General features: G+C 41.0%; 1 protein-coding gene across 3 annotated transcripts in view; it reads left to right on the top strand.

The window, feature by feature from the left end:
* Positions 1 to 20,123, top strand: part of sorl1 (sortilin-related receptor, L(DLR class) A repeats containing) — a 113,919-nt gene that overhangs the window by 25,397 nt on the left and 68,399 nt on the right. For all 3 annotated transcript variants that reach the window (XM_047391159.1, XM_047391158.1, XM_047391157.1), the window contains 3 exons: positions 1,011 to 1,172; positions 1,741 to 1,808; positions 19,226 to 19,406. In XM_047391159.1, the coding sequence (XP_047247115.1) occupies positions 1,011 to 1,172; positions 1,741 to 1,808; positions 19,226 to 19,406 (411 nt within the window). The remainder of the gene's footprint in view (positions 1 to 1,010; positions 1,173 to 1,740; positions 1,809 to 19,225; positions 19,407 to 20,123) is intronic.

Below are 20,123 nucleotides of genomic sequence, written 5' to 3'. Positions count from 1 at the left end.
AATTGGCCTGCCAACTCTCCTGACCTGAACCCCATAGAGAATCTGTGGGATATTGTGAAGAGAACGTTGAGAGACTCAAGACCCAACACTCTGGATGAACTAAAGGCCGCTATCGAAGCATCCTGGGCCTCCATAAGACCTCAGCAGTGCCACAGGCTGATTGCCTCCATGCCACGCCGCATTGAAGCAGTCATTTCTGCAAAAGGATTCCCGACCAAGTATTGAGTGCATAACTGTACATGATTATTTGAAGGTTGACGTTTTTTGTATTAAAAACACTTTTCTTTTATTGGTCGGAAGAAATATGCTAATTTTGTGAGATAGGAATTTTGGGTTTTCATGAGCTATATGCCAAAATCATCCGTATTAAGACAATAAAAGACCTGAAATATTTCAGTTAGTGTGCAATGAATCTAAAATATATGAATGTTACATTTTCATCATTACATTATGGAAAATAATGAACTTTATCACAATATGCTAATATTTTGAGAAGGACCTGTATATGTTTCAAATAATAACAACAGTCTAGTTTTGGGTCCCAAATTAACTCAGCCATGTTAAATAAACTAGGCAGAGAAAAAAGTAACTAAAAAAAGTAGTTAATTAAGGACAATAGGAAATACGTTTTTGTTTTTTATTACGGGTGAATGTTTTTAACATAAATAAGTAATAGTTTTGCTTTAAAAACATGAATCCCCAATGCAATCACCATTTTAAATGTCCAGTAATAAATAAGGAAACTGATGTTCTGCAGCTTTCAGCAACAATCTACTGATATTGGAACAAATTATCTTTATTTGAGGAATTAGAAAAGCCCTGAACTTTCCCCAACTCCATGCTTTTACAGTGCTGAGTTATCATTTGGACTATTTGGTTATATTTATAGTTGATGCTCATAATTATTCTTACTCTGAGCAAGACTTGTCCTTAATTTTGTTTTTTAAACTAAGGCATTTGTTAAAACATTGCAGACAACACTGAGGTTTAAAATCTCATTCCCTCCTCAGTATCTTTTTGTGGACTCTACCCACGACTACCTGTGGAAGACCTTTGACTTCTGTAAGACGGTTCAGGGCTTCTCCCTCCCGTTCAAACCCACTGACCTGCTGCTTCACTCCAGACAGTCCAACCTGGTGCTCGGCTACGACAGCTCACATCCCAACAAACAGGTAAAGCCTCTTCTTGTTCTCTTTATTTTAAACTGCTCTAGGTTTAGGCCAGTTTGGTTTTAATTGAAGCTTAAGTGGATTATGAGTGTTCCCCGGTCTACATTAGAGGTACGAAGGCACAGCCAAATTCTTCTGCAAATAAAGCTGTATTTTAAGATTTTAAGTAAAATTACAAAATGGATGATTTAATACTTTGCTTTCAGCCGCTTCTACAACCTTTCTGTGACATACGTCTGAGCAACTGGTAAAATCTTCCTCCCTGCTCAGAATCAGGACCTTGTTCAGAATATTTTGGCTGTTAGCTGCTAGGATTCTTTCACAGAAAGCCTTTTTTGTTTTTTTTCTTGCCTTGAATTTAAGCACAATACCATCTCCACTGTTATCCTTGTCATATGTGTCAGAGTCGGAGCATAGCAATGAGTCTGACCTACATTTTTAAAATGCACCATCCCCCTCTTCTCCTCCTGCTTCTTCTCCTTCTCCCACTTCTCCTCCTCCTTCTCCCATCCTCCTGCTCCTTCCCCTACTCCCTGCACCCTCTCCCCTAACTACACCCCTGTGTCTGTAGCTGTGGAAGTCTGACGACTTTGGGGAGACGTGGGTGTTGATCCAAGAGCACGTGAAGACCTACTTTTGGTAAGACAACGGCTGTCTCTGCTTATGATGTGTGGGCCTTGCACAGAAGTGTGAATGTCATCCGTATGTGAGAAAGTGCTGGTCTCTGTGGTGCATTCACTGGATTTAGGATAAAAAGGAAAGAAGAATTTCATCCTTCCAAAAGAATACTAGTTGGCTTGGTGATTTTGGTACCAGAAAATAATTCTGGATAATCCAGCTGTGATCAGTTATGTCTTCACAGTTTCTACACAGGGATCATATGTCATTTTCTTATTGCAAAATCACTTCAAATGGGGTAAACCTGTTGAATGATACTAAAGATAACAGGAGCACAGCTAATTATGATGCTGCTGCTGAATATTCCGATGACAATTAACCAACATTTTCCGAACTTCTTTCTTTCTTTTCCATCATCACAATTTCACCAGCGTTTTCTGTTAGCTTTATGTGATGATGGTGATGATTGCTGATTCAATACATCAACAGGTCTATAAAATAGTCAACATATCCGGGTCTCATTGTTCTTTGTAGTTATATGGTGATCTCAGCTCGTGCATCATAAAGACTGAAAGAACACAGCAGACAGTTCAAAGGGGAAATCGCGGAGAGGTTTAAAGCAGGGTTCTCCTCCTGTTGCTTTAACATTAACAGGAAGAAACCTTAATGTTGTGTCCTTTCTACTTCTGCTACGTGCATGTCTGAGTGATTGCTGCAAGTCAACAACACAATGCAAGGAACATTCCACTGTGCTCATCTAGGAGGAGTGAATGTTGCGAGTCACTGACTCGATGCAATCTGCTGGGTGTCCTCAGAAAACTATTGAACCAATTTACATAATAAACTGAATCTGACTGCATTGTTTGATAACTAGGATTCATTGGAATGTATATATGAGTTGGAATCTGAATGATTTGATTGAATGGACTTTGTAAAGTGTCTTGAGACGACACGTGTTGTGAATTTGGCACATTATAGAAAACTGAATTGAATTGAATAGTTAAGTTAAGTTATAAAACAATATGCCCAGAAAACAAACACTACACATCACCCTGAACACACCATTCCTAAAACACAGTGGCAGCATCATGCTGTGGGGAAGCTTTTTTTCAGCAGGGGGAGGGAAGATGTTCAGAGTTCAGTTGTAAGCTGACAAAATGTGTAAAAAGTTCTAAGGGAGTGAATATTTCTGCAAGGTTCTGTTGGACCTTATTAATACTTAAACAGCAACACTGTAATGTTGCATGAAGGCAGTTATGTACTAGTTAAACATGAATAATGTTTCTCTGTACATCTTCATTATTGTTGTACACTATGTAATGATTCCATTGGCTTATACTGCCTATAATTACCTATGATTGGAACCAAACAGCAAATGTATAATAGAGGTAATGGTACTTTCAATTTCTGAATACTGCCCATTTAAATTTGTCTTCATTTAAATGTTGATAAACGGTTAACAACAGTTTCCTGCTGTTCTTACTTTGGTATTTTGACATTCATCGGCTTTAGAAACCCTACTTTCAGAAATATGTCAATCCACTTAATATTTTCCTTTTTGTGCATTTTCTGGTAACTTTAATCAGTAACAACATGAACATGTAGTTGTCTATTTAACCAGAGATTGTTTCAGCCTGTAGAAGGCCTGTAAGGCCCTTTAAATAGCTACTTTAGTAAATTAACATTCTCTTCCCTGACTATTTCTTTTCTTTTGATGCATTTTATCCATTTTCTCATAAAACCAACCACAGTTCAACAGTGTTTACAGCACTGATGAACTGTTTGGTTTTTAAGGATGTGTAAAGCAGTGGATTTATGACTGCAGTTGCAAAACAGGTTCCTCCCTGAAGTGTTTGCTTGATCTAAGCCAGAATCTTCCAGCATGTGCTTGCAAACGCTCTTCAGTCGATCTGCTCTTTTCATTTATGCAGCGTGGCGAGTAGGAATATCCGTTCTGATGAGTCGGTGGACTATGGTATGCTTTTCATTATTGTAAATTACTGTAAACCAACAAAGGTGTGAACTGATAGGATTCCTCAGGTCAGACTTAGGTGTAGACCTTTCAGATATTTTATGTTGAACAGCTCTTCAGACAGACCTGGATTATAAAGTATCAAGCTATTTGACACTGGATTGAGTTCTTGTAATCTTTGACCCGTAGCATCAAATTAAAACCGCTATAAAGGATTAAAGGTTTATGTAGGTTACCATGGATGATTTGGACAAATGTCTAGTAAATTAGGTTGGAAATAAATATCTTCCTAGAAAGACATCTGCATCCAGTTGTAGCTCTATGGACCAAGTGTCATTTATCCTTCATCATTTATAAAAGGTGGATATTTTGGTCTTGGAATGAGTTAGATAATGTACTGCCCCAGAGATACTTTCTGTTGTGAGGTGTTTGCAGAACAGAAGCAGAAACTGACTCTCCTGAACACTTTCTGTTTCCAGTCAGATTCTGTCATGTGTTTTCTGTTCATCGATCAGCAGCAGCCTGGAGGTGGCAAGAGGCTACTCATCAGTCAGGTTTTCTCAGCAGTATTTCTTTGTAGCTTCATTTTGTTTTCAGTTTTTTATGTTTATTGGCTAATTTCCTCTCCTGCCAGTTTAAATGCCACTTACAGTCACATGTGCATCAGGCCATCAACAGAACATGTTGACTCATTTGGATTGGGTTCCCTTTTTTCTCAGTTATCTGCTGGTTATTGTAACTTGTGGAAACTTCTGTTTTATTCAATTCGTCTTGGGAATGACATATACAAGTCCTGCACAGTGGTCAGAGGGATTTTAAGCCATTCTTCTTGCAGGATAGTGGCCAGGTCACTACGTGATACTGGTGGAGGAAAACGTTTCCTGACTCGCTCCTCCACAACACCCCAAAATGGCTCAATAATATTTAGATCTGGTGACTGTGCAGGCCATGGGAGATGTTCAACTTCACTTTCATGTTCATCAAACCAATCTTTCACCAGTCTTGCTGTGTGTATTGGTGCATTGTCATCCTGATACACGGCACCGCCTTCAGGATCCAATGTTTGAACCATTGGATGCACATGGTCCTCAAGAATGGTTCGGTAGTCCTTGGCAGTGACGCGCCCATCTAGCACAAGTATTGGGCCAAGAGAATGCCATGATATGGCAGCCCAAACCATCACTGATCCACTCCCATGCTTCACTCTGGGCATGCAACAGTCTGGGTGGTACGCTTCTTTGGGGCTTCTCCACACCGTAACTCTCCCGGATGTGGGGAAAACAGTAAAGGTGGACTCATCAGAGAACAATACATGTTTCACATTGTCCACAGCCCAAGATTTGTGCTCCTTGCACCATTGAAACCGACGTTTTGCATCGGCATGAGTGACCAAAGGTTTGGCTATAGCAGCCCGGCCGTGTATATTGACCCTGTGGAGCTCCCGACGGACGGTTCTGGTGGAAACAGGAGAGTTGAGGTGCACATTTAATTCTGCCGTGATTTGGGCAGCCGTGGTTTTATGTTTTTTGGATACAATCCGGGTTAGCACCCGAACATCCCTTTCAGACATCTTCCTCTTGCGTCCACATTTAATCCTGTTGGATGTGGTTCGTCCTTCTTGGTGGTATGCTGACATTACCCTGGATACCGTGGCTCTTGATACATCACAAAGACTTGCTGTCTTGGTCACAGATGCGCCAGCAAGACGTGCACCAACAATTTGTCCTTTTTTGAACTCTGGTATGTCACCCATAATGTTGTGTGCATTTCAATATTTTGAGTAAAACTGTGCTCTTACCCTGCTAATTGAACCTTCACACTCTGCTCTTACTGGTGCAATGTGCAATCAATGAAGACTGGCTACCAGGCTGGTCCAATTTAGCCATGAAACCTCCCACACTAAAATGACAGGTGTTTCAGTTTCATTGTCCAACCCCTGTATGTGGTTCCATAGTTCCAAAGTCTTAATGCTTATATCATTAAATATTTAGCATGATTGTGTACTGTTAAGCATCACAGGTGCAGTACTTGATGTAGTAACATAATAGCCTAATTTAAACTGGGTACATTTAATATTCAGAGAAATATTTAGGTCTGCAGCTCCAGAGTGTATGCAGGTTTGTTCGCCACTTATCACGTTAAATACCATGACACATTTTTAACTCCATATTGCCTAGTTGTGTACTACTTAGTCCATGAAGTAGGCGGGCATTCCAGATTAATTTTTCTGCATTGGAACTTGGAAATTAAAATTTCCCAGTGGAATTAAAATGCACCACAATAGACTGTAATTGGCTTCGGTCCAAGCCAGTTACAGTTCACTACTTACCTGCTGTTCGGTAAACCAATGTCCAACACTTTTAATCTAAGCCTTGTGATTGGCTTTTATTTTATTAGAGGAAGCTGTTGTTACACTTTAGCTTCTCTGTGGCTCTGCTCAATAATGATGTGCCTTAGGGGTCACATCTCAGATTACTTCTGTTCTTCATTTACATCGTCTTTGCCTCCTTATGATCATGATATTTATTGCTAACCTCTGCAAATTATGATTTAAGTCATTTTTAACTTCACTAAAATGTTTCTTCTGATGGAAGTAATATTCATGCTTTTGGAGTGGCCCAGCGTAAGTCTCAATTTGAATATAACAGAGAATCTGCAGAGGGAGCTAAAGTTAGGGTAATGACAAGGAGGCATTCCAGCCTCAAATACTTGGAGTTCACTAAAGATTAATCAGCAAATTCTGTTCCTTATTGAGAATTGTTTAAATAATTTTGACCTAAGTAATATAATGGAAAAAAGGCAAAGGGTAAAATCTGCAACCAAGCAGTTAGGATGGGACTCATGTGGAGTAATCTAAAATGTCTCCACCACCAGATCTATAGAGTCACAAAGAGTCTGCCAGCTGACTTTCACTTACTTTTGCAAAGATGTGTCAGACCCACAGAAGATTGCAGAATTCTGAACCTGGGTTAAAAACCAAATACTGCATGGAAAAAACATACAGGGAAAAAAATGTCTTCATGGGATAATGGCCATTGGCTGCCCCCATTTTCAAATATTGGCATTTCCATTGTCCAGCACGAAAAAATAATCATTGCTATTAGTTATTAGAACTAGCTTTTTAGTTTTAATCTTTGCAGTAAATCATATAGCATCCAAGATGCCATTGAAATTGGGTATATCCTCTGTTTTATTGTTACTCAAGTTGAGCTTAATCCTAAAAACAAGATTCCTCCCACCCACTTCTTCTCAAACCCATTCATGCTTTTATTTACTCTTGATCCTTGAAATAGAGTAAATCCCTGTGTAAAAGCTATCTGATGATTTGGAAATGCTGCAGATAGACATTCTATTTTAACAAAATGATAAAAAACCATTTTTTTCTTCTTGCACTGGCTCCATGTTAGATTTTGTTGTAGTTTTTAAGTCTTGTTACTCATCATCCACAAGTGTAATACTGTGTGGATTACCCAGTTTTACCTATTGGTAGCAGTATTCAGTGAGCATTGAAAATATAACAATGCTGACAGTTGTCTGAGAACAAAGGCAGCGTAAAGAAGGATTTATCCTGAACTTTTACTTTCACCAAAGATTTATCTAATTTAGCCTAATCTCGTTTGTTCCGGGTTAAACATCGGGCACAACTTATTGTGTGCAGCATCAGCTTTAAGGTGCCAAAAAGACCTGATGGTGGGTAGGCAAGATGTTTTCACAGTCTAAGCAAATAAAAAGGTAGTCCCCACCCTTTCAGCTCCTAATCCTGTCATCTGACCTGTAGGATCCAGACTGTGAGGCAAAGGCCTGTTTCAGTTTACATAACAAATCTGATCTCCTATCCTCTATAAATGACAGGAAATGAAACAAATCCGGCTGAGAAAATGATGGTAACTGCATTGAGACAAATAAGCAGAACTGGCAAAACGAGATGTTCTCAAAATATTTTCAGTACAAAACAGCTGAAAAAAGCAGAACACATGTTACTGTTACTAAATAAAAATACTCCTGAAAATAACAGCAGCCTAGATGTCTATTGTTACAAAAGATGATGTCATCAATATGTCAAAGTCTTTTTGCATAAAGTCTAGTAGTAGATAGCTACTGACGTTATAATCAGTTCTTTTATAATGCTGGTTTTGCAAACAGCATTACCGTAAGAATAGTGACATGTAGCGCTTCATTAGGATCCAAGGGATGTATGTTTGGAAATATATTTGGAAATATTACTTGTTTATTTCCCTTTCTTTAATACAGCCAGCTGACAAACAGTGCACAGCAACTGGTCTATTTGTTGTAGTGTTACTCTATCTTACATACAGCTAAAAAAAAATACCAGTAACGTTTCATCTGAAACCCACTGTGGTATCTCATAGATGGGAAAGGATTGGCATAATCTGTGAGTTGTTAACAAAGGTTTTTAAAAAGCAGCTATTCCTTTCTACAGGAAGGTGAGTCTTAAGCAAAACACAAAGAACTGTGTTAGCTTTAACTCTGTTCCTACAGTCTTTCATTGTCAGTATAGTATAGTAGCTTGAGGCAGGGACATGCATAATCATTTTACAATGAGACGCAAACAGAAACAAACTTGTTTTAAGTCCATCCATCTTTAAAAGTTAGCCTCAGATAAGACAGCTTGTGTGAAAATGAGAAATGCACCTGTAAGGATTTATAATTATTGATCATATTTATCAAAATTGTAATTAAAACTCCTAATTCATAAGTAATAGGTTTTAACCAAAAATTATTTCTCATGAATATATAGAAGAGATACACTCTGGGGCTGTGATTATTGGGCAAACAGCACTTAATAATTATAATTAATTAATTATCATCAATAATTGATAATTAATAACCAAAACCACATCAAATGTCACTGCGTTATCAACCGTTTTACTGAATGCTGTGGAACACTAACCTTAGTTGACAGATGATCACTCTTACACAAAATAAACACAAACGCTGTTTGTCCCTCTTACAGTCAACTAGTCAACTATTCTGGTCCAACAACTTCCACCTAATTAAGCATGCATTATTCTCCAAAGAGGTAAATTAATGATAACAAAATATTAAGAAACTACTGAGTTTACATGGAAATCGAACCAGCAGTTTATGGACTGATTGGGAATAGATCAAAGCTTTAAATTTACTTGGAATATGGAATAAAATGAATGAACAACGATGAGTCTTTAACTTGTTAGGTGATGCGTCTTGGCTTGCAGCTGTCAGCTGCCAGAATGGTAGAAACAACTCAGACACTTTACAGTGCATAGCAGCTTTTTTCCTTAGCCCACTAACAGCTGGTGGCGAACTGATCTGAGACAAAGGGTCATAAACTTCAGAGTGGGAACCAGTGGGAAAAAACCACAGGGCAATAAACCGCTGAGATTGAAACTTTACAGTCCTACTTTAACTCCATCTTATTCAGAAATCAGCCAATCGGAAGCACAGAATACACACCGACATTCAAAACCTTCACAGTTCAACAATATGAAAACAGCATTCGTCACCGTTCAACAGAAACACTTCAGTAAACCTTGCATGCACGTACAAGTTAATTCAATTCAGTTCAAATTCAATTTAAAAATACTTTATTAATCCCGAAGGGAAATTAAAGTTTGTTGTAGCTCATATTATGCAGGTTTTTTCACCGAGCCGTTGTAGATGCTGGTGGCTGTGGGCAGGAAGGATCTCCTCATTTCATGAAGCATTCTTTGCACAATGATCTCGAGGTTCCAGAGGAGTCCCCAGAACAGAGCTAGCATTCTTTATCAGCTTGTCGAGGTTTTTTAAAGTCCCTGGCTCTGATGCTGCTAGCCCAGAAGATGATGGCAGAAGAGATCACACTCTCCACAACTAGAAGATATGCAAGTCTGTTGTGGAGAGTGTGAGCTCTTATTTTTAACACATTGGATTAACCGTGGTGATCCTAGATCAACCTAATTTCCTACTCTTTATTCTGCCCAGACCAAAAAAGTATCAAAATAATAAAGCAAAAAGAACAAATTTCCTTTGGCTGACATCTCTCCGGCGGAGTCTGAGGGTTTGTAGGCAAGTAGGCTTCCTTCTAGGAAAATATGGAGTTATGAGCGTTGCGTGTCTGCAAGCCGCTCTGAAAGGTCAGCGTCTCCTCCTTTGTCCAAAAACAACGGAAAGTATGTAGAACCGCTGGCAGTCTTCTGAAACAAACAAGGAGGAAGATTTAACTATTATTCCTAAACGAATGCACAGTGATTATGAAGTTGACGTTTTAGACTTTCTTGAGCATATATAGTGCCTTTTAACAATTGTAAATGTGTTTCTTTATTGCACAATGGTGTATTTTTTAATTCTTTTAAAACTTTTTTTTAATATGTGGAGCTGCATCCCTTTACTGTACAATGACGATAAAGGAATTTAGTTCAATTTGCCATAAGCAGATTTAGCATGGGTAGCTGTTGAAGCCTACATGTTAAAGAAAAGATGACAGATGTTACGGCATCTCCTGACAGAGGAAGAGTGGAATAATTGCAAGACTATCTCATCGACCTCAGTTAACCAGCAGCAGTTAGTGGAAGAACCACGCCAACTCTTGCTTTTATTAATGCACGCTCAGTATAATTGCAATCATTACAGGTTTAACAGCACACCTTAAAAAATAAAAGTTAACACTAAATACAAAAAAGTAGTCGTTTTGTTTTTTCTTTTATACCTTTCCAGAGAATGTGGATCCTTTCGTTAAGTCTAAGATTTCCAAAAAGCTGTCAGTTATCAGAATTAAGCATGCTCAAAAGGATAAAACAGAGCACATTTCCTGGATTCTGTTTAGCCACCCTGTTAAGAGCTAAGAACCTGTGCTCTCTCACTTTCTTACAGTGAATGAATCACATATTTTGACATGTCAGAAAAATATGGTTTCCTTTTTGAAAGCTTGCTTGTATCTCTGTGCTTCTACTTACATCACTGAAAATAGCAAACTTGCTAGGGTTGTCTAAATAACACAAATATCTGTATAATTGATATTAAAAAATGAATTATTTAAACATTCTCATGTGTGTTATAAGCGTTAACTGACCCATTCTTATTTGCCCAAATTTCGGCACTTCTTCCGGCAGCAGTGCTGCACTAACAGAGAAACTCATCCCCTCCCCTACCTGCTACTAGAAGTTTCAAACTCTGCTAGCATGGTGAGTACAGCAAAAAAAAAAAAAACAACCATATGCTTCCCTCATTAGCTAACAAGGAAAACCAAAAAGCATTGTTCTGAGGAACTGAACTTTCCCTTTGATGTGGACGGACAGGAAAAAAAGAAACGCCAAAGGATGCCACATGCTAGCTGTGCTAACACTGCCAGCTTACACTAAGACACCATTGACTGAGAGCAACTTAAAAAGGCCAGTAAAGCTCTTGTATCTGCAACAGCGAAGTAGTAAACCTCCTGGATGACATAAGCTAACACTTATCTGTTTAAATATTAGCTTCAGGGACACGGACAGCCCAATGACTGAGTTCTGTCAGTCTGGACTCCCCCGTTGAGATACGCTTCCCAGATGCAGTGTTCAGAACCATATATCACTTTTTTTTTCAAACTTCTTTAAGAACAGCAAATGAAAACATGGCACACATCAGGTTGAGAAGAACACAGAAAGGAGTACGAATAAAATAAACAAAAAAGATTCAACCTAAATATACCATAAACACAAAATGCCTTGGGTTTCTCATCTTTCTGAAAGATGGGGGCTGCACGGTGGCGCAGTTGGTAGCACTGTTGCCTTGCAGCAAGAAGGTCCTGGGTTCGATTCCTGGCCGGGGGTCTTTCTGCATGGAGTTTGCATGTTTTCCCTGTGCATGCATGGGTTCTCACCGGGTACTCCGGCTTCCTCCAACAGTCCAAAGATTGGCGACCTGTCAAGGGTGTACCCCGCCTCTCGCCCATAGACTGGTGGAGATACGCACAAGCTCCCCCACAACCCACTATGGCAGAAAATGACTGTCTGACTGACTAAGAATGCTATTAAGATGACACTTTTTTAAGGCTTTTTTCTTATTCTTATTATTGAAAAAGTATAATGCTTTATACAAAACTAATTCAATGAAATCTGTGTTGTAAATATGAATCTGAGAATATTATTTAATATTTTAATATTAATATTTTACAAAATAATATTCCGGTCTGTTAAGGATTGTCCTGTGAATACCAGCCCCATTACGGCGATGGTATTAGGACAGAATAGAAAGGTGTGAGACGAGCTCAGGCATTATTGAACAGCATGAACTCTGCACACATATGGAATGAATTCACACAATTTCTTAAAATACAAGAATTTATTAACAAAAATAAGTCAACTCAAAGTCAAACATATTTCAATCAACAAACTCTTTACTATGCTAAAACAATCCAACTAAACTACCAAGCAGAATTAAAGAATAATGACAACTAATGGACTATGTACAATATAAACAAGTTGATTAAAGATGATTAGAAATCATGACCAAAAAGAGTGATGCAACATTACCATGCAATGTTTATGTTTGAGAACCACGGATTATCTTGAAGAATCTGGAAGTGAAGTGAAGTTAGTTTTGGAACTAACTTAGAAAATAATCAGCAACCTTTAGACAACCCTTCACAATGCAAGATCAGATAAAATATTATTTTAATAAAATAATGTTTTAAATAATGATCTGCTGAATAAAACCAACCTCCTGGATGACTAATTCTTAACGGTGTCTAATTAGCTGCCTTCATTTATTAAAATAATGTTTGAAGAAATATTGAGTATTTTGGAAAAGAGCCAAATCTTTCTGGAGAAATGGGGCTTAATGGTGTTTACTTGGTTATCAACTCTAGTAAATGATGTTCAGGGACTATTATTCACTAGCTTGAAAACTAACAACCTTTCTGTTGACTAGCCTTAATGCTAGCACACGTGTTCTTACCGGCTGGCCGTTGGGCTAACAAAGAAGCTAGCTAAAGTGCTAAGCTAGAGATAGCTTAGCGCCAGAATCAACACATACCTTTAAAATACCAGGGTTAAAATGCATAAGCGCTGACGGCGCGTTATGAGCAATGTTCTGGTTAAAACCACCCTTTAAATAAAGTTTATCTTAGCTTTAAAACATACAAAGAACACAAACCGGCCTGGGTGCTACAGGTAGCATGCTAGCACCAAGATAGCCGAGTTCCACAAAACAAACTTCATAACATGAAAACGTTTAGATCATTTCATCCTAAACCAATCTGTTAATCTGCCCAAAACCCAACCTCTGAAGCTGTTGAGGGAATGTCGTCCCAAGGCGAAGTTTGAAGAAGATATCTGTCGTGAACAAAGAGTTAGCTTCCCGCTAACTTCCTCAGTTTCTCCCGATCAGAATCAGAATCAGAATCAGAAAAGCTTTATTGCCAAGTACGTTTTTGGACATACAAGGAATTTGTTTTGGCGTAGTCAGTGCAATACAATACAAATTAAACAGTATAAACATATCTACAATATAATATAAATATATGTGCACAGTTTTAAGTGAGTGAGAGTAAGTATAGAGCAGTATAAGATGCAAGAGCAATACAACAGTGCAGGTGATCATTGTGCAAGTAAAGCAGGAGTCCAAGCTGAGCGTTAATGTAACGCATAGAGTTACAGTTTACAAGTGTCCTGTCAGCAAAAAAAAGGGGGGGTGTGGGGGAAAGGGAGAGTGTCAGTGTGGTTTCCGGGCTTTGTTAACAAGGCTGGTGGCAGATGGGAAAAAACTGTTCTTGTGGCGTGAGGTTTTGGCCCGGATGGACCGCAGCCTCCTGCCAGAAGGGAGAGTTTCAAAGAGTCTGTGACCGGGGTGGGAGGGATCAGCCAGAATCTTCCCTGCCCGCTTCAGGGTCCTGGAGGTGTACAGTTCCTGGAGCGACAGTAGACTGCAGCCAATCACCTTCTCAGCAGACTGAATGACACGCTGCAGCCTGCCCTTATCCTTGGCTGTAGCGGCGGCGTACCAGATGGTGATGGAGGAGGTGAGGATGGACTCAATGATGGCTGTGTAGAAGTGCACCATCATAGTTTTTGGCAGGTTGAATTTCTTCAGCTGCCGCAGGAAGAACATCCTCTGCTGGGCTTTCTTGATGAGGGAGCTGATGTTTGGCTCCCACTTGAGATCCTGGGAGATGATGGTTCCCAGGAAGCGGAAAGATTCCACAGTGTCAATTGTGGAGTCACAGAGGGTGATGGGGGCAGGTGGGGCTGGGTTCTGCCTGAAGTCCACAACCATCTCCACTGTCTTTAGAGCGTTGAGCTCAAGGTTGTTCTGGCTGCACCAGTCCAACAGATGGTCCACCTCCCATCTGTACGCGGACTCGTCACCATCAGAGATGAGTCCGATCAGGGTGGTGTCGTCCGCAAACTTCAGAAGCTTGACAGACTGGTGACTGGAGGTGCAGCTGTTGGTGTACAGGGAGAAGAGCAGAGGAGAGAGAACACAGCCTTGGGGGGAACCGGTGCTGATGGTCAGGGAGTCAGAGACGTGCTTCCCCAGCCTCACGCGCTGCTTCCTGTCAGACAGGAAGTCAGTTATCCACCTACAGGTGGAGTCGGGCACACTCAGCTGGGAGAGTTTCTCCTGGAGCAGAGCTGGGACGATGGTGTTGAAGGCAGAGCTGAAATCCACAAACAGGATCCTGGCATAGGTTCCTGTGGAGTCCAGGTGCCGGAGGATGAAGTGAAGGGCTAGGTTGACTGCATCATCTACAGGCCTGTTGGCTCTGTAGGCAAACTGCAGGGGGTCCAGGAGGGGGTCGGTGATGTCTTTTAGGTGTGAGAGCACAAGGCGCTCAAAGGACTTCATCACCACAGAGGTCAGGGCGACGGGTCTGAAGTCATTAAGCCCTGTGGTCCTTGGCTTCTTGGGAACAGGGACGATGGTGGAGGACTTGAAGCAGGCTGGCACATGACATGTCTCCAGTGAGGTGTTAAAAATGTCTGTGAAGACTGGAGACAGCTGATCTGCGCAGTGCTTCAGGCTGGCTGGTGAGACAGAATCCGGACCAGCAGCTTTCCGGGGGTTCTGTCTCCTGAAGAGTTTGTTTACGTCCCTCTCCTGGATGGAAAGAGCCGTCCTCGGCATGGGTAGGGGGCTGGTGGGGGAGGAACTTCAGGGTGGGGGTTGGAGGTGCCAAGGCCCCTCTTGAGGTTGGAGAGATGGGGGTGGTGGATTGTGGCTGCAGCTGTTGGGGGGCGTCGTGGGGGATGGTTGCAGGACTGTCCCTTTGTCTTTCAAAGCGGCAGTAGAACTCGTTCAGGTCGTTGGCGAGGCGTCGGTCGTTGATGGAGTGGGGGGCTTTCGGCTTGTAGTTGGTGATTTGCTTGAGCCCTTTCCAGACAGACGCAGAGTCGTTGGCTGAGAACTGGTTTTGGAGCTTCTCAGAGTACAGTCGTTTGGCCTCTTTCACTGCCTTGCCAAACTTGTACTTTGCCTCTCTGTATATGTCTTTGTCCCCACTCCTGAAGGCCTTTTCCTTATCCAGTCTTAACCTTCTGAGTTTAGCTGTGAACCAGGGTTTGTCGTTGTTGTAACTCACCCTGGTGCATGATGGTACACAGCTGTCCTCACAGAAGCTGATGTAGGAAGTCAAAGCTTCTGTGTACTCGTCCAGACTGTTGGTAGTAGTCCTGAACACATCCCAGTCTGTACAGCCTAAACACGCCTGGAGATTCTCCACAGCCTCACTGCTCCACTTCCTTGTCGTCCTCACAACAGGTTTGCAGAGCTTTAGTTTCTGCCTGTATGCAGGAATCAGGTGGACCATGATGTGGTCGGATTGGCCCAGTGCAGCACGTGGGACGGCGTGATAAGCGTCTCTGATGGTGGTGTAACAGTGATCCAGAATGTTGTCCTCTCTGGTCGGACATTTTATAAACTGTCTATATTTGGGGAGTTCGTGGGTGAGATTACCTTTGTTAAAGTCACCAACGACGATTACTAAGGAGTCCGGGTTGGTCCGCTCCACACTCAGTATCTGGTCGGCGAGCATGCGCTGTGCGACCTGCACGTTAGCTTGTGGCGGGATGTAAACACTGACCAGGATGAACGAAGCGAACTCACGGGGGGAATAGAAAGGCTTACAGTTTATGATGAAGGCTTCCAGGTCTGGAGAACAGTGCTGCTGAATCACTGTCACGTCGTTGCACCAACCACTGTTGAGGTAAAAACAGATTCCTCCACCTTTCGCTTTGCCGGAGAGTTCCGTGTCTCTGTCCGCTCTGTAGAGCTGGAATCCTGCCAGCTGCAGCGCAGAGTCCGGTATTAATCCACACAGCCACGTCTCCGTGAAGCACAAAACTGCAGATGAATAAAAGTCCCTGTTTTTCCCCAACAGCAGTTGTAGTTCCTCCATTTTGTTGGGAAGTGAGCGAACGTTAGAGAGAAATATTCCAGGTAACGGTAACCAGCTGTTCGTTACCGTAAACACGGTTGCGGTCGTCGTCTTTCCTCCAGACTCGGCTTGTCGAAACAGCTTCTCTCGGAACACCGTTTGCTTCTGTGGGGCCTCGAAGAGAAAATGTAAGCAACTCTTACACCTTAATTTCTCCGTTCATGAATGAAAATACCGGATACACAGACAGTATTTCATTCTACTTAACTTTTGCAAATGATCGGTCCTTGGATCCAGTTGAATTTATGTCCTTTTGCCAGCAAAAGACATTCAGCGCGCTGTGTTCCCTCCTGACCCGATGGTCATCGGTGTGGAAGAGAAAGACTTGTGGAAAGGTGGGGCTTTTATTTGGGTAATGGCGCCACAGGAAGTCCGCAGTTACCCCATTTCCTGGCTGTGCTGGAAGAAGGTTAATGCACTTTGTTTTGAAAGGTTCCAGGAAAGTATGTTACGGAGTTTTAGTGTTGAACACCCATGGCTGTGTGGTCCCAACATCTGGCTTAGGATTGGAGAATTTGGATTTATGAATGTAGAATTTGGACAGCACATTTACCAGATTAATAACATTAAAGTTAGAATTGAGCTTACTGTGATGTATATGTGTAACCAAACAAGACATTCTTCCAGCATAAGGAACGGTTAGATTGAAAATCAGAATAAATGGACCATTTGTTTCCCTATCGGCTTCAAAAAATGAATTAAACATTAATAGCCTCTGAAGGCAGTAGTTAGTTGGATAGAACTTTTGGAGCAGTTTAAAATAAGCTTTCTTTACTTTGCACAAAGCTGGACACAACGCTCCGTTCTACGCACGAAAACGTCGATCAGCTGACGGCTCAGTTGGCTACTAAATAGTGAAGCAACGAAACAAACCAGTGCCCCTCCCTACATTACTCATCTGTTTAATTATGAAGGCATTGGAGGCCAATATTGCTGATAATACCACCGCTTTATGGTGGAGCCAGACTAAAGCTGATGGTTAGACCAGAAAGAGGTAGAAACCCGTTGCAACCTACCCTGCTGCTGTAGCTGATCTCTAAAGAAAATATTCATCAAAATTGCCAAAACGACTGAAATTATACACGGTCTACATCCTTATTTATACTGTAGAAAATATGCTTTGTATGCATCAGTTCCATGTTTGTTTTGAAACACCATTAGTTAGAATGATCTATTATTTGTCCTTCAGTAGTAATGTTTATTTGTATCCACATTAAGCTAAAGATGAGCAGTTATAATAAAATAATAACATGATTGAATCAAATGTACATCCTTCCATAAAGGATATTAACACTTATACTAAGTGATATCTGGTCTGCTGCCTGCTAGCCGGCGGAAGTGACACTTAAATTATATATATTTTTTTAAATGAGCGAAAAAACTGTTAAATACTTATTGGTTATAAAGTATGTTAAAATATTGTTTTATTGTAACATATCCTCTTAACTTGAAAGAACTCCTTGTGCCTTCAATGAAATTTCACTCCGGTATCAAAAATTTTATGTCATGTTTTACTGAATATTAAAAAATTTATCTCTGAAATTAGCAAATCTCTTACTGGTCGCCCATTCAAAACATTTAGGCTTGTGATTTTGAAAAGCTTTCAGGAAGCCCAAATAATATACAGGTGGAATCAGCACAGCAAAAGAAACTGCCAGAAGAGGTGACGATGACTGTTCCGAATGTCTAACAGGAACAGAGATTAATCCAAAGGAAGGAGGAGATACAGCGTACTAGCAGCACCGAGACACTTACAGTCCAGACAGGGTCTGCCAGCTGAATACGGATCTTTGAAAGGAGGTCAGAGAGGCAGAGACGAGGCAAGACACTGCGTCCTCTGTTCAGCTCTTGAGGCTGTGAAGGCAAACAGACTGCTTTGGAAAGTTGTTGATAGGATGCAGTAAACTTCCTTCATTCATTCTAGCTGACTGTCTGTACCATGGTTTCTTAACAACCCGTGCTGTACCATAGTGGTTACAAATAGCTTGACACACAGGCATATATTTTTGGTTTGATGATGGCAAATCTCCTTTTTTCTTCATATAATTTCACAAGACCGTACCAATACCCTTGAAAATGAAGGTTTTTAGATATTTATGCATCTACAGTTAATGTACAGCAGGAATATCCTATTTGTTTAGAGGAATAAAGAAAAACATATCAGAGCATTTTGTTTTATCAGTAACCAAGAAATAACAGTAAATTTAGGCATGGCTTTCAGCTTTGGAAAGCTAGACCATTTTAGTCCTGCTGCTGGGAGCTCTAGGTAACAAGGACAGCAGTGTTCCTTCATTTGTCCCTTTGTCAATGTAACTTTAGTCCAAAATTAACCAGAGGAGCAGAGCAGCCTCATAGCAGCAGCAGAAGGACCTTCTGACCCTGAACAACTGTTAGACTGTAAATGACACTAAATTAAAAATACACAACAAATTATTGCTTTGAGCTTGATGGCGGGGTCTCCAACGTGTTTACATTATTAAACCACATACCAGAAACATGCCCATGGACTTGGTGGGTTGTTAAAGGATGACGACAATTTGCGCTGCAGCAAATACACTCAAACCTATTGTCCTGACATTGTTGTCAATATTGCGCAGATTGTGTCTTGCCGATGCTTTTTGATGTGAAGTAAACTACATCATAGTCTGATTTGCTTACTACATATGTGAAATCAGCTGGTCACCTGAATCAAACGCTTTTTAACTTCATTGATCCTGAGCATGAATTGCCAGTGGGGAACTCATAAATCCAAATTTTTCTTATCAGTGAATGCAACATTAAAGTGATTTTACAGATAAAATGTGTCCAGTCTTCCCATCACATTTGGTATTGTATACATAAAGCTTGGTGTTTGATATAAAGCCATGCAGTGCTGTCATTCCCACCATAATCATAGGTTTTGTGGGAGTGAAACATGCATTCTGGACAAGACCTTCAACAAATATTTTACGTTTTTTAGTTTGGAGTACATGAAAACTGATTTGGATTTATCTTTTTCCGCTCTTCCTCCCCCTGCTCTCTTACCCCCCAACTCCTCACTGTCTCTATTCTTTCTGCTGTCCTTTACCATCTCAGGGGTGTGGAACCGTACGACCCCCCCACCACAGTGCTGGTCCAGCGACACGAGCCACAGGGTGTCTCCACCATACTAAGCAGCACAGATTTCTTCCAGAGCGAACAGAACCGGAAAGTGATCCTGGAGCAGGTGGACAGCTTCCAGTTCCGAGACAAGTACATGTTTGCTACAACCACACGGGTAAGTGGGAGCAACCTGAAGCTCCTTTTATAAAATACTTTCCAGCTGATGCTGAGATGCCCTCTTCCTTTCTCAGTGGAACCTGTGTTCCTTTTCAAAATCAAAGACTGTCATTCCATAGCTAGCAAAAATATCCCAAGTGCTAAAATGAAGAACAAAAGAAAGATTTCCCTCTTAATGTCACTGTAGAGAAAGTTTGCCTAATCCACCTGTACTTCCTGGCCACAGGTTTTTCTGTTGTAAGGCCACAGGCTGAGTGATCACTACACATGCTTAGATTTTTCACCTCAGAAACATTAGCTTTTCTCTGTTGCACCTCCTCTATACTGTGGATTGTCTGTTTTGTTTTAGGAGCAGCGCTTTCCACTACAATCAGTCATCCACCCATTCATACACACATTCATACACTGACAGTGGTAAGCTACATTGTAGCCACAGCTGCCTTGGTGCAGACTGACAGAAGTGATGCTGCCATACAATAGGTGCCACCGAGCCCTCTGACCACCATCAGCAGGCAAGGAGGGTAAATTGTGTCTCCCAAGGATGGTCCAACTGAGACAGACAGAGCAGTGTTTCCAACCGGCAACTCACCAGTTACAGGACGAAGTCCTACCACCTAAGGCACAGTCGCCCTGATGATCACTTGATGTTTTGCTGATGATGTTTTGCATAGAATAAACAATCCTAAGTGTTACATAAGCTTTCCTGCTTGCTGTG

This window comes from Girardinichthys multiradiatus, chromosome 18 (assembly GCF_021462225.1).
Source record: "Girardinichthys multiradiatus isolate DD_20200921_A chromosome 18, DD_fGirMul_XY1, whole genome shotgun sequence".
Lineage (NCBI taxonomy): Eukaryota > Metazoa > Chordata > Actinopteri > Cyprinodontiformes > Goodeidae > Girardinichthys > Girardinichthys multiradiatus.
The sequence above is the reverse complement of the archived record's forward strand: the minus strand, read 5'-3'. Positions and strand labels throughout refer to the sequence as shown.